At 19.1% G+C, this 14,510-nt stretch overlaps 1 protein-coding gene across 5 annotated transcripts in view; it reads left to right on the top strand.

Annotated features, from left to right (window-relative positions):
- Nucleotides 1-11,567, top strand: part of LOC724619 (multiple inositol polyphosphate phosphatase 1) — a 38,530-nt gene extending 26,963 nt beyond the window's left edge. Inside the window, exons 1-11 of one of the 5 annotated variants that reach the window (XM_026444718.1) lie at nt 7,902-7,959; nt 8,030-8,110; nt 8,199-8,278; nt 8,516-8,715; nt 8,812-8,943; nt 9,009-9,202; nt 9,277-9,390; nt 9,466-9,610; nt 9,704-9,908; nt 10,947-11,156; nt 11,241-11,567. In XM_026444718.1, the coding sequence (XP_026300503.1) occupies nt 8,547-8,715; nt 8,812-8,943; nt 9,009-9,202; nt 9,277-9,390; nt 9,466-9,610; nt 9,704-9,908; nt 10,947-11,156; nt 11,241-11,391 (1,320 nt within the window). In that variant the 5' untranslated portion in view covers nt 7,902-7,959; nt 8,030-8,110; nt 8,199-8,278; nt 8,516-8,546 and the 3' untranslated portion in view covers nt 11,392-11,567. Of the gene's footprint in view, nt 1-7,893; nt 8,111-8,198; nt 8,279-8,515; nt 8,716-8,811; nt 8,944-9,008; nt 9,203-9,276; nt 9,391-9,465; nt 9,611-9,703; nt 9,909-10,946; nt 11,157-11,240 lie in introns of those variants that run through there. The other 4 variants (XM_026444717.1, XM_006571936.3, XM_026444716.1 and 1 more) reach the window with 4 other exon arrangements.
- The last annotated feature ends 2,943 nt before the right edge of the window (nt 11,568-14,510 follow it).

The following is a 14,510-nucleotide window of genomic DNA, read 5'->3' as shown; positions in this document are numbered from 1 at the left end:
CTGTATGTTTTTGCTGTAACAATTATGTATTTAGTTATCAAATATTAACCGATTTTCTTTGTATGACAATTTTCTATAATAAAGGGATTAAGCATTAACCAATTTTACTTCTTATATTTCAGTAATAAGACGACTAAATATTTGCGTTTGCTTTTCGAATCTCGTAATAAGCTGGATTTGGATCAATTTTTAATTTGTAATGTTTGATCTTCTGGATTTTAATTAGAATTGTCTTGAAATGTTTGACTATTAAAAAATTAAAAAAATAATTATTAAAGTTATTATTAAAAATAGAACTTAATAATGTTTAATAATGCAAATAGAACAGTATAAGAATATTGTTCTATATATATTTATAAAATAATACAATATATTTGAATATGATATAAAAAGAAATTATAAAGTTTATTTATATACTTATTCATATTATTATATTATTTATTATTATTTATATTATTTATATATCATTATAAAAAATTTTAAGATTATAATATCAAACATAATATCTTTGTAATAAAATTAACAGAGAATATGAAATTATTCTTTGTAGTTTAGAATTGTTAATGTATGAACATTAGTAGCATTGAAATATCAAGTGAAAAAACATTAATATAAATACATATTATATTATCAGCTAAAAATAAATGTGTAGATTTTAATTAAGATATAAATAAGTATATAAAAGCTATAATAATTTATCATTTTCTTTAATTACATCTATAAATAAATTAATTTCAAAATATATATATTATCTACGAATGTAAAATAAAAAAGAAAATATATTAAACAAAAAAAATGTCTAAAAGAAGTGTCTATTAAATTTAAATTTTAAATATTAATTATTTTACAAAGTTTAATTGATATATAGGATAAAATATTGAATATTAAATATTATAATTGGTAATTTCTGAAATAATTTCAAGCAACATTTTCCTTTGCAAAAATTTTCGTTATGGCTTTGTTAAGAAGTTATTAACAAAAAAACACTAGTCAATTAGCATTTAGGCTTCGGCGCTTTTTTCAAGATATATTGCTTGAAATTATTTATACTTGATTGGCAATACTCAATTATAACGCTACTCTCATTGTGTAAGTGGACTAAATGATTGACAATATTTTTTTAAGTAAGTTTTTAGAAAAAAAAATATTGCTTGAAATTACTAGAAATCAGTTTACAGATGTTCCTACATTTTTGAGATATTTTACATTATTATATATAAAAACAAAAATTAATTAATAATTAAAAATTAATAATAAATTAAAAAAAAATAAGTTATGAAAAATTATATTTATAATATATAATCCTTTATTTTTTATATTAATTTTTATATTTTTTAGAAATATTTTTATTATTCTAAATATAAATATTAACATAAATATATATTTCTAAACGTAAATATTACTATATTTTATATATTATAGTAGTCTAATATAATATAAAATATAAAATAAAGAAAAAATAGATTTAGGAATTCGAAAAATATTATAATAAAATAATTATCAAGTAATGTTGAACAATATTATAAAATGAGAAATATGTTAAAAAAATGAATCTGAAGAATAGATTCTGAAGAAAGAGAGAAGATTAGAATCTGAAGAGCAATAGATTCTTAATTAAATCTTAATAAATGCTGAAATTATTAGAATACAAAAAATTACTTTTTTTAATATTTTTTTACAATATTCTCAATTAAAGAAACAATTTGGAAATGTGATAGTTTAAATGTATATATGTAATGGATTCAATAAGTTATAAACGTGAATAAATATATAAAAATATATGTATAATAATCTCTTCAGTTATCATATACACATAATAAATATATATTTTCCTTTGATAGATATAATAGGTTAATAGAAATATGATGTTAAAAATATATAGAACTAATTTAAAAGATGTAATATATAAAAGATGTAAAAAATGAGCATAGATTGGAATTGCTAGGCAACTAAATTTCGTGTCTTTTTCATGTTAAAATTTGTGTTAATTTTAAGTTAAATTTTTTTCATTCTTTTATGAAATTGAAGCTCTCAAATATCAAATAATTAAAAAAATTTTTGTTTTTATAGGAAAAAAAGAAAATACAAAATATGTAATACAAAAAATTATATATCAATTTATTTCTTAAAAATCTCTATATTAATTTTTATGAAAATAAAATTACAAGTTAATAAATAGATATATCTATATAGATATATAGATATTTTAAGATCTATTTAATGAAAAAATAACAATTTGAAATTTTTTAATTCAGAAATATTTAAAATTTTTTATATTAAAATTGACAGAATAATTTAATAAATATTTTAATTTCACCATTATTATTCATCAGCAATATATAATAGTGTCAACTAATCCTTCTTTCGAAAACTTCTCTCTCAATTTGAGGACTATGTTATATTTAAATCATTCTATTCTTATCTTAGTTCTAAATTTTAAGAACTTTTTTTAGAAATCTATTTTAATTAATATATTCACGATGTTTTTATTCATACAAATAATTTACATTTTATTTTCTGTTTGTATACTTAAATATCATTATAAAATATTATGATAATAATAATATTTAAATTAAATTTTAATAATAATATTATTATTATAATATTAAATATATTGTAAAATGAAACTATATGCTTTATTTTTTTTTTAATTATTACTTTATATATATAATTAATAAAAATTATATAATTATTAATTAATTAATTATTTTTTTGAGTTTTCATAACTTGATCATATTTCAGATCTATTTCTACTTATTTTCTTATTTTAAAATCATTTAATATCTTGATAATGACCATAGTTTATAAGTTATATATTTCATTTATTAAAAATATTCGAATACTATATTTTTCACTATAAATTGCTATTTTATATTGATAATAATATAATCAATACATCAAATGTTTTTTATTCAACGTTTAATTATTACTTTATATATATAATTAATAAAAATTATATAATTATTAATTAATTAATTATTATAACTATAGAAAATTTGAACAAATTTTAATTGGAACACTAAGTATTTTATGTAAAATTTAATTCATATATATATATATATATATATATATATAATTGCATTTCATATTAATTTCTTTAAATATTGATTTTGTTGAAAATATTCAATATTTAATATATAATATTAAATATTGCTTCCAGTAATAATTTATTATGAGGAAAAGAGAAGGGGAAAATTCAAATTTATAGTATGTGTTAAAAATGTCAGACAGATAAAGATTATATAAATTGATGAAAATGGTTTATTGAAGAATAATAAATGTTCAAGAATTTATATCAATTATTTTAGCAATTATAATAAATTTTCAAAATTTGTTCTTTTAAAAAAAATATGAATTTCAATTTATCGAAGTAATGTTTGTCAAACTCTATCGAATATTCCTGTCTTTAAAGAAATATTATGCATGTTTTCTAGTTGTTTTATGACAATATAGGAAAAAAAAAATAATTTTGAGAATATATCCAAAATATATTTATGATCTTGAAATAATTTTGAAGTCAGTAATATGAAATTAATCAAATATTTTTATAATTTTTAATAAAATTTTTTTTATAAAATAAATATATTATTGATTTAAAATTGATTTTATCATATAAATCCATTAAAAAATTTAACATTTGACTATGAAATTTGAAATAGAAACTGAAAATTTAATTTGATTGTGATCAAAAAGTAAATGTGTAAATAATAAAGGATTTTGTACATTTTTTAGATAAAATTAAAATATTGTAGAAATGTTTCTCTGTAAAAGTTAAATACGATTGAAAAATTTAAAATATTTTCGATACAACAATATTATAAAATAATATCATTATAAAATTATAAAATGTAATAATAAATAATTAATAATCAAAATTGTATAATAAAAATATAAAATCAATAAGTAATAATACAAAATGATATAAAGATGACACAAATAAAATTCTGTTAATTTATTTCTATTCTTAATTTTATTTAATATTGAAAAAAATTTACAATTGTTAATTAATATTCATATGATGATTGATATATTTTGTTTATATCAGATCACTAGTTATGGATTTTTTAATGTACATATTAAAGAACTAAATTCTTATAGAAAATTCTAATAGAAAATTATTTGAAATGTAAACAAAATGTAGAATATTAATTTTTATTTTTATATTATTGATTTTTATACGTATACATATAAATAATAAAAAAATATAAATAATCATTTTAGCTTTAAATTGACGTTAATGATTAAAAATCATTTACAAAAATATTGATGTAACAAAAATAAAAAATTTCGTTCAAATTCTAAGAAAAATAAAAATACATGCATCATATTAAATTTTTCACATATTTACACATACTTGTCTTTAAATTTGCAACTTATAATCAATTAAATGCATTAAATATTATATATCACATACATATTTTTATATATACATATATATATTATGTCAAAAGTTTGAAATTCGCATATCTTGTTTTAAGAATTTAAATATTTATTCAAAAGAATTTTCAATTTAATTTTAAAAAATCGTAAAGAATTGTTGAAATAATTATCGATATTCTGCTGGAAATTTTTAGTAACAAAATTAATAAAAAATTTCCATAATAACTGTCATTGAAAATATAATAAAATTTTTTATTATTAATATACTTCATATAATTTGAAATTTCAAACATTTCAAACTTATAATTTAAATATATAATATATAATAATTTAAATTAATCATATTTATGATTAATTTATATATTATATTTATAAAGTGTTTACATTTAAATAATAAATAAGATATCATGATATAATATAAAGTAATAATATAAAGAAGATATGATAAAAATAAAATTTTGTTATTTTTTCTCATAATTATTTCTATTTTTGTTATAATACAATCTAAAATGCAATTCAATTTTTGTATGATTGAAATACTCTATTGTTCTCTCTTTTTTTCTCTCAATTCTTCTATATTTTTCTCTTTCTATTTCTATTACTCTTTATCAATCTCTTTTTCTTCTGACTCACATTGCAATACTCAAGCATAATTTCTGCATCGGATCAATGCACCTTGTTGAACCTATTTCCGTTTCATAGACGAACGTATACATGTTAATATATTCATGGTACATTTTTCAAAGATAGAAAGAAATTATATTAAATATTTATTATATTAGTCAAAAAAAAAACTATAAACAAAAAATTAATATTAATAAAAATCTCAATTAAGATTTTTTTATTAAATTATAAGCAATTTAAATTTATTATGTCAAATGAAGCAAACTCTCATATAGAATATTCATTCAATTATTATAATTATAATTGAATTTCCAGTTTACTTTTCCAAATTGAAATATTTTTTATATATATAATTAAATTAAATATTTTAATATAAATTATTTAGTATTAGTAATTATTAATATTTAGTATCAATTAAATTCATTAATTTAATATAATTGTGAAAATCTACAAACAAAAGTTTCTAATATAGTAAAGAATTATTTCTTGATGCTAATTATTTATAATCATAAGAATGAAATTAATATAAAAAAATGTAAGATAATTATTCATTTTAATTTAAATTAATATAATTCCCATATATATTATAATTTTTTTGCTTGGATTTTTATATTTGTATATATAAAGTATAAAAATATTTTGAAAATTGAAAAAAAAATTTGAAAAATTTATGAAAAATATATAAATTACATTTATATTATAAATTTTTATTTATATTATTATTATTGACACAATTTATATAAACTATATATTTGAACTTTCGAAATTTTAATCAGATTTTAAAAAAAAAGAGATTTCCAATTCGATGTGAATTTAAAATACTGACTATGATGATATATTAAATCTAGAATTTAATTCGCTATCTTTATAACATTATAGCATTTATAATTTTGATTTAAATATTTGTAATCATCTTATTTCATAAAATATAAAAAATATAATATACTACTACATCTTTCTATACACTATTTGTATTATTTTATATATATATTATTATACATATCATATTGCATATTTCATATATTACAATTGAATCATTTTCTCAATGTAATTATTGTTAATAGATATCTTTCTTTTGTTTACAAAGATGTTTCAACCATAATAATAAGTTTTATGCGCATTTATTAATATGAATTTATTTTATGATTTTTAAAAAAAATAGACAAAATAAGTTATATGATAATAATAGTAATTTCAATATATTAAAGAAAATTTGAAATATTCATGTTTTTGATTATAAGAAAAAATGAAATGACAAATTGATATATTTTATAACATTAATAATTCTCATACATAATTTGTAACAATTAAAAAAAAAATGAAAAAAAATTATTTAAATAAAATTTTATATTCATTTATAAATCATATTGTTTTAAATGCATAAAATCAACATTTTTTAATGCCATTATGATGTTCAAAGTTCGATCGAAAAATTTCCTGTATATCAGGGAATAATACTAATGTCGACATATCTTTAGATACGATTTATGCAAATATATTAAATGTTTGAAAATATCTGAGAGTCATAAAAATATAGAGTTTTTAAAAATATTAATATGATTTTCATAACGTGTTTTAAGGTTAAAATTAAAATAAAATATAAAATCATATATTTATAAAATTAAATCTGTTATCGCTATATATACCTTAAATCCTATAAATTTTGTATGGAACATTTTTTCGTATCATATTTTTTTTGTTCATAGATAAAACGGATACACTGTATAATTACATATTTTGTCATAACTGCAGTCTTATTTCGTTTTTTGAATTATTCGATCCATTAGAACATTTGCAATTACCAAAAATATATATAAATAATATGAAACAAAAATTAATTTTTTTTAATGCTTTTTGTTTCATAATTTTAAACTAACTCTTTTTTCTATTTGTTAGATTCTCTTTTAACATTTAGTCGTTTTGACTTTATTGTTAATGGTCTAAAAACAAATAGTGGATATCAATTTTTTTATTGTAAACATAAATTTTATAAAATAAATATAGAAAATAAATATTCATTCTGAAATATAATAAAATTTCGTGAAATATAATATATTTTATGTATATTTTTAAATATTAGTAATCACAAAAAGACATAATAAAAAAGGAATGATCTTTTATATAAAGCATATTTAATCAAAAAATAAATAATGAAAAAAATCTTTTTAAAACATAAAAATTATTTCACAAAAACTTAAAGATCGTATGTATTATAATAATTATATATATATATAATTCTTAACATTTGACAAGGTATACTTCATGAGTTCAAGAAGTCTTATAATTGATAAAAAAAATATCATAACATTTTTAATTCACATATTTAATTACCTTAAGTAATAAAAATTTTTTAAATTGACTTTTGATCAGTTAAATCAGCTAATTGTGTTATCACTGTGCGTCGTGTTTTCGTTGAAGAAGTCTGCTACGCAAGTGGATACTGTAACAAATACTGTATTACTATACTGCATTATACTGTATTCTGTACTGTCATGTACATAGTTGAGCATTCTCACTTTATCACTTACTCCATCCAATGCAAAATTAAATTATTTATGACTCGATAAATACATACATATACATATATATGTACATATGAATTACATAGACATATTTGTATGTACATATGAACTTCTTTCATCGTTTCAATGTGTGAAAGAAGTTCTTATAATCATTCCTTTATTTTGATAAACACTTTTAGTTATATGCATGCATTGATTTAAATATATAATTTAAACATATATCCATTTATCCTAAGAAAATTATTATCAAAATTTCTCTGAAGTGAAATATGATATGTTTTCTAATAATTCGTTCATTTTAACTATTCATTTATTTACGATTTTATTATCCGTTCTAATCGTATTGTTTTCCATTGTACTTTTATAGGTAATGAAATCAAATTTTAATTGAACTTGTTTCGAGGTTATACAGCTTTCGAGATTATACTCTGAGGTATGCTTAGTTTATTGGTGTACGACAATGCTTAAGTGCGGTTTTAACATCACGTTTATCTTGCGTACAGCTGAACAGGAAATTTAAGATGCGTACTAAATACAATAAAATATTCTATAAGATAATAATTGAAGTATATAAGAAATTCAATGTAATTATAATCTGTTGTAAATTGTTCTTTTTTATACGTCATTAACAATCTTAATACACATTCGAAAACGTTCATTTAAATCTTATAGAGCATTGAGACCTGAAGGTATTGATAGGCTCCTTCCTATAAAAGAGGAGAACGCGCGCTTAAGTCGTTCAATCGTAGAAGGTGAGTAGCAGTGTTTAAGCTTAAACAATCGTTGAAACGATAACTTGTAAGTACCATCTCGTAACAGGGAATTCTCATAACTTTCATAAACTTTATTTTAAATTTTGTGTTTATTTTTATGTTTTTTTTTTTAAGCAATATACTTTTCGCGTATGTATATCGTTTTCAAAAAATCATCGCAATAGTTTGTATATATTTTAAATTATTTAATTATATATACATAATCTTTCATTTCAGATACAATATAGGTTCCTTCAAGAAAATAAATATGTCGAATATAAAAATCATTGCGATATTAATCGCAATTTTTTGTTTGACAAATCATTTAGTTTTAAGCGATTATTGTTACACTGATGATACAGATCCCTTTATGCATTTCGGTCCATACACACGTAATCATATTGTTCGTGGTGCAATAACTAATCCTCATTTGCCAAGTAGGTAATAGATTGTCACCTTATATCTACAAAACTCAAATAATGCATAAATTATATTTTCTACTTACCTTCGTTATATTTTTTTTTTTTTCACAGATTGTAAACTTCGCCAGATTTGGATGTTAGCTAGACATTCAATTAGTAGTGATAACAATTATTGGTCGCCTCACGTACATGAACTCTTGCAAAAATATCATAATAATATCTCTGAGAGCTATGACCTAGGCGGTAAGTATAATATAAATATTTTTAATCAGTTCATAATTTTCATATAACGTTACATTTATTATTAGGAGTTCATTTATGTCCAAAGGACATTGAAAAGCTGAGAGAGTGGAAAAAATATGAATTTCTAGATGATGATAATCTTAAACTATTGATAAAACAAGATAAACAAGATATGTTTTCTCTTGGTATACGATTTAAAAATTATTTCCCGAATTTTTTTGAATATGACTCAGTTAATTCTTTAAAACATGAATATCTTGTAAGTATTTTAAATTTAATAAATATATTTATAAATTTTTATAATAATTGACATTCATTTTGATCTATATATAGTTTAGAGGAATCGAACAATTGGGAACAAAAGATAGTATAAATAGCTTCATAAATGGTTTATTTGGTAATGTAACTTTTGATATAAAAATAAAGAAGAAAGATAATTTATTGCAAGTTCGTATAATATTAATTATTAATCGTTAAGATAACTTTTAATTGTATAATTGTTTAATGTATAATAATTTACAGTTTCATAATATTTATCAACCATTTTTGAAACATAAGAGTGCATCACAAATGAAAGAATTTCATAAATATATACAATCTGCAGAATGGGATGAAATGCTTCGTAGTATTAGTGATCGACTCGGTTATTCGTCACCACTTCCTTTTAGTATAAAATCTTATTTTACAATTAAAATTAAAATTTAATTTTTTTTCGTTTTAAACGAATTTTTTATTAATTCCATTAATCAATTTTATTTAGCTACTATCAAATCTTTTTATCGTACTTGCACCTTTGAGACTATTTATTACGGGTCATCTCCCTGGTGCGCCATTTTTAGAAAGGAGGATCTGGAAAAGATTCAATTCAGTGAAGATTTGATGTCTTATTATAATTCAGGTTATGGTCAAAACATGAGACAAATTGTTGGATGTCCAATGATAAAGGACGTGTACAATCATTTTCGGTAAGTATATATAGAAAATTCAAAAGAACTGGACCATGTAAGTAATGGACTATTATAATTTTGAAATATCTTTTTAATGTTAAAATTATTAATTGATTTTAGCTCTTGTTGTATAAATAAATAAAATTTTATTTATTAATTCATATTTAATTTATAATTGATAAATATTTCATTTTTTTAATTTAAATTAAATATAAAAATTTTTCCTTTATAATTTTATTTTTATGAGATGTAAACATACATTTTATTAAATTTTTCTATATATCATATCAATTCAAAGTATTTTAAATGATTTCTAATTCAAAATTTGTTAAGTATTATATAATTAACTTTCGACTAGTCTTTAACATATAATGGAACTTGATCGGAACTTGATGGGAAGGGATTAATTGGACCATTATTTTTGAATGTGAAAATATATATGCAAAAATATATTGAATATTGGAATAAAAAAAAAAAAATAGATGATTGAGTAAAATTTTATAACTATGATTATGTGAAAATATACAATAATGTATGCATAAAATATGAAAATATAAAATAATCGAGGAAAAAATTTTAAATTATAAAATAAAATATTATTATAATAAATGTAAAATTCTATTTTTTTTAAATGATTAATTATTATTTTTTCATATAATTTTATCTATCCCATATAATTTATTTTTTTATTTATACATTTCAATTGTAATTGATACTAAAAAATATTTAAAATAAATATCTAAAAGATATCTATTTTTAAGAAAAATATTACAATTTTTTTTTATAATATGTTGAGTATTATTAATGCAAATTTATGCAATTATAGGAATATATTATACAATTATAGGAATATATTATATCATAAATTAAAATTTTTTTTAATAATTATAAACATAAATCCATTTTAATAAAAAAAAATGATTTATCTTTTTTAAAATTACTTTAATATAATATAATTGATAATAAATTACATAGAAATTACAGTTAATGAATTGAAGTATGTATAATATTATCAATAATAAATATTACATCATATATTACATGTAAATATTTTAGAAATTTTGAGGATGGATACGGTGTAGACGAACCGAAAGGTATTTTTTATTTTGCTGATATTACCGCAATTCAACTTTTGTTATCCACAATTGGAGCTGCAAAAGATCCAGAACCTTTGTTAGCTAAAAATTTTATCCAAGCAAGAAACAGAAAATGGTATCAGGCTCACTTAACGCCGCTCTCTGCGAATTTAGTGATTATGTTGTTTAAGTATGTCTATAATTATTTAAAATTTTTTTTAATTATTCAGATTAATTTATTCTTTTCTTATTATACTGCTAATATTATTTTCAGATGTAGTAAAGATTACAAGGTGAACTTATACTTAAATGAAAAACCGTTAGATATCGATTGTTGCGAACACGGCATATGCGATTGGAATTTTCTGAGGAACAAACTAGAAGAAACTGTGTTCAACTGTAAAGCGGACATATGTCATGATTAATGTACATGTTAAATCCTGTTTTAAAGATATAGTATTTAATAATCTAGTAAAAGATAAGAATAAAGATAAGATCATAGTGAGGATGATAGTATATTTTTGTTAAAAATTGCGTAGAAGAAATGACAATATGACAACTTGAACGTGTATGTTGAAATCAATAAAGCTGATATGATGAAGAATACGGTCATATCCTATGATGCCTTTAAATTCAGTTACAATTACTTGGTATTGTCATTTAATTTTCAAATTTGCATATACATCTTTATTGTCAATTAAATTGACAAGTTATATACATATTGTTTAATTATATTTTATATTTTATTATATATTATATACATATATTGTTTATTTATTCAATATGTCATTTAATTTTTTAAATATAATGTACATGTCGTATTAAATTTAAATTAAAATATTAGGATTAATGTATTAGTAAGTACCAATATGCATTTTACACATATTGTTCAAATTTTTTTTAATAAATTATACAATGCACCGAGCAATTTTTAATTAATGTAATTTATCATGGATAAACATTTTAATATTAGAAATATCAAATTACAGATATTTTATTTTTTTAATTATTAAATCTAATTTTTTTAATTTAGTTTTGTTTATTCGATATAAATATCATTTTATAATACATGTAATTATTTTCATAATAAAGAGTGAAGAATTAAATCAGAGTTTTCAATTCTAATTCCACTTTTTAAAGTTTTATTCCAGATTATAAAATCAAGATCACTTGACGAAAAAGAGAATGTAAATAAAAAAAAATTAAATAAATATATTATATATGATTTATAATTAGGAATTCCATGATTAATTATTTCAAGATTAAGAAGGTATTTAAAGAGAATGATCTACTACACCAAAATGAAAACGAAAATTATAATATATGTATAGAATACAAATATGTTTTTGATTTCAATAATTTTTATATATGTTATAGAAATCGATATTTTGAATAATTTTTTCTTACATAATATCAACAATCATTGAACTCTTTTAGTTTTTAAGATATTTGCAAAAAAACTTTGTTATCATTATATTAAATTTAACTTATAAATGTATATGTTTATAGTATCGTATACATTAATATTGATTGCTAATTATTAGAAAAAGCGATCAAGAACAGAAGAAAATAATAATAATAGAATAACTTAGAAATGAAAAATAAAGATAGAAGTAATAATGAACGTTTTATTTTCATCATATTATCATATCATAAAACAAAAAACTTGCCCAAATAATATAATATAATAGAATATATGCAGATTTTCAATAAACATAATAATTAGTATTAAAATAATATGATCAAAATATGGATATTAAATTTTAACTATTATTTTTTTTGATTCAATAATCTTATATCAGAATAAAAAACATTATTAAGAATCATATATAGCTTAATCATATATAGCTATGGTCGACAATATTGTTATTTTTACGGAAATTATTTTTTTATCTATCAGAAGTCTATATGGATAATTAGTCTATTACGCATGTAATTTTAAATCAGTAATTTTAAATTCATTAGCGAAAATATATATCTTAATCATGCCATAAATCTTGAATTTGGCACTTTGTCCATAATTTATCAAGTTAGTTTTGACGATACATTTGTTAAAATTTTCATTCTCAAATTCTACATTATACACAATAAATTTCTGTTTCTTTGATAGAAGATATAAAAAGATACAAAAAAATAAAACGAATAGAAGATTTTAAAAATGCTAACATTTTTTTTTTTAGGTAGATAACATCAGATTCATATTTTGTTTTAATGTTATATACAATCATTTTCTTGACCGCAAAGCACAACAAAGCAAAACAAAAAAAACATAACTCAAAGATTCACATTTATTTATTTAATGATAATTCATATCATATTAGCTTTTTAAGAAAAATAAAATCACCAGGAAGCATAAAAAAACAGTTATATTACATATATTAGTTATTTTACATAATCTCAAATACACACACACACACACACACACACACACACACACACACACACACACACACACACACGCACGCACACGCACACGCATACGCATACGCACACGCACACGCACACACAAGGGTGCCAATAAACATTGTAATCTAAACGATCAATCTGCACTAACAAATATTGAGTGCAAGTGATTGAGATAAAGGTCTATCAACTGAGCTATGTACGATATTTTTATACACATGAAAATGATTAAAAGAAGCAAGTTTCTGTGTAAAAAAACATATTTGAACTCTTTAATCTGAAATCTTACGAGTGCATTGATTTGTTTCTTTAGATTTTGTTAAGTAGATTGAATATTATACGATGATTCACTATGAATTTAAATAAAATACACAATGATTCATTTATAGATTTAAATAAAATATTATATAATGCCGAATATAATGAAACTTATTCGAAGTAAAATTTTTTCTGTTAAATAAATATATCATATAGTATATTATGCTAAAATTCGGAAATAATTAATTATTTATTTGAAAGGATATAAATTCATCATCTTTTCGTTGAAGCGATATAATATATCTAATTGATCATTTTCATTTTATTATTTTATCATCTTTTAAACTTAAAATATTTATATTCATTAACCATATAGCCATATATATATATATATCCTATATAGATATGTTCATTTCAAAATTTCAAAATTATATTATATATTAAGATATATATAAAATATATTTATATTTTATTAATGAAAGATTATTATCAATATTATCATATATATTTTATTTTTTTATTGAAATGTGTCTATATACTATCAATAAAATCTATTTATTTATTGTTATATATTGTTATGTATTATTATTATTTGGCTGTGTATTGCAATTGTTTTGATTTATATCATATTTGTTTATTATTTTTTTTTTGCATTGTATAAAATTGCATAAAATGTGCTTCAATATATTTAAAATAATTTATTTCATAGATATTGTACATTTATTAATTGCAATATTAATCTATTATTATATATATTTTTATAATTTATTATAATATATTAAGTATGAATAATAATGAATAATAATAATAATATTTGACATCGTTACATAATTCTGATTAAATAATTTTGTACTTGTTTCATCAAATAGTTTTAAAATAGTCC

Source organism: Apis mellifera, linkage group LG13 (assembly GCF_003254395.2).
Source record: "Apis mellifera strain DH4 linkage group LG13, Amel_HAv3.1, whole genome shotgun sequence".
NCBI lineage: Eukaryota > Metazoa > Arthropoda > Insecta > Hymenoptera > Apidae > Apis > Apis mellifera.
Note: the sequence above shows the minus strand (reverse complement) of the source record. Positions and strands in the feature narration are given on the sequence as shown.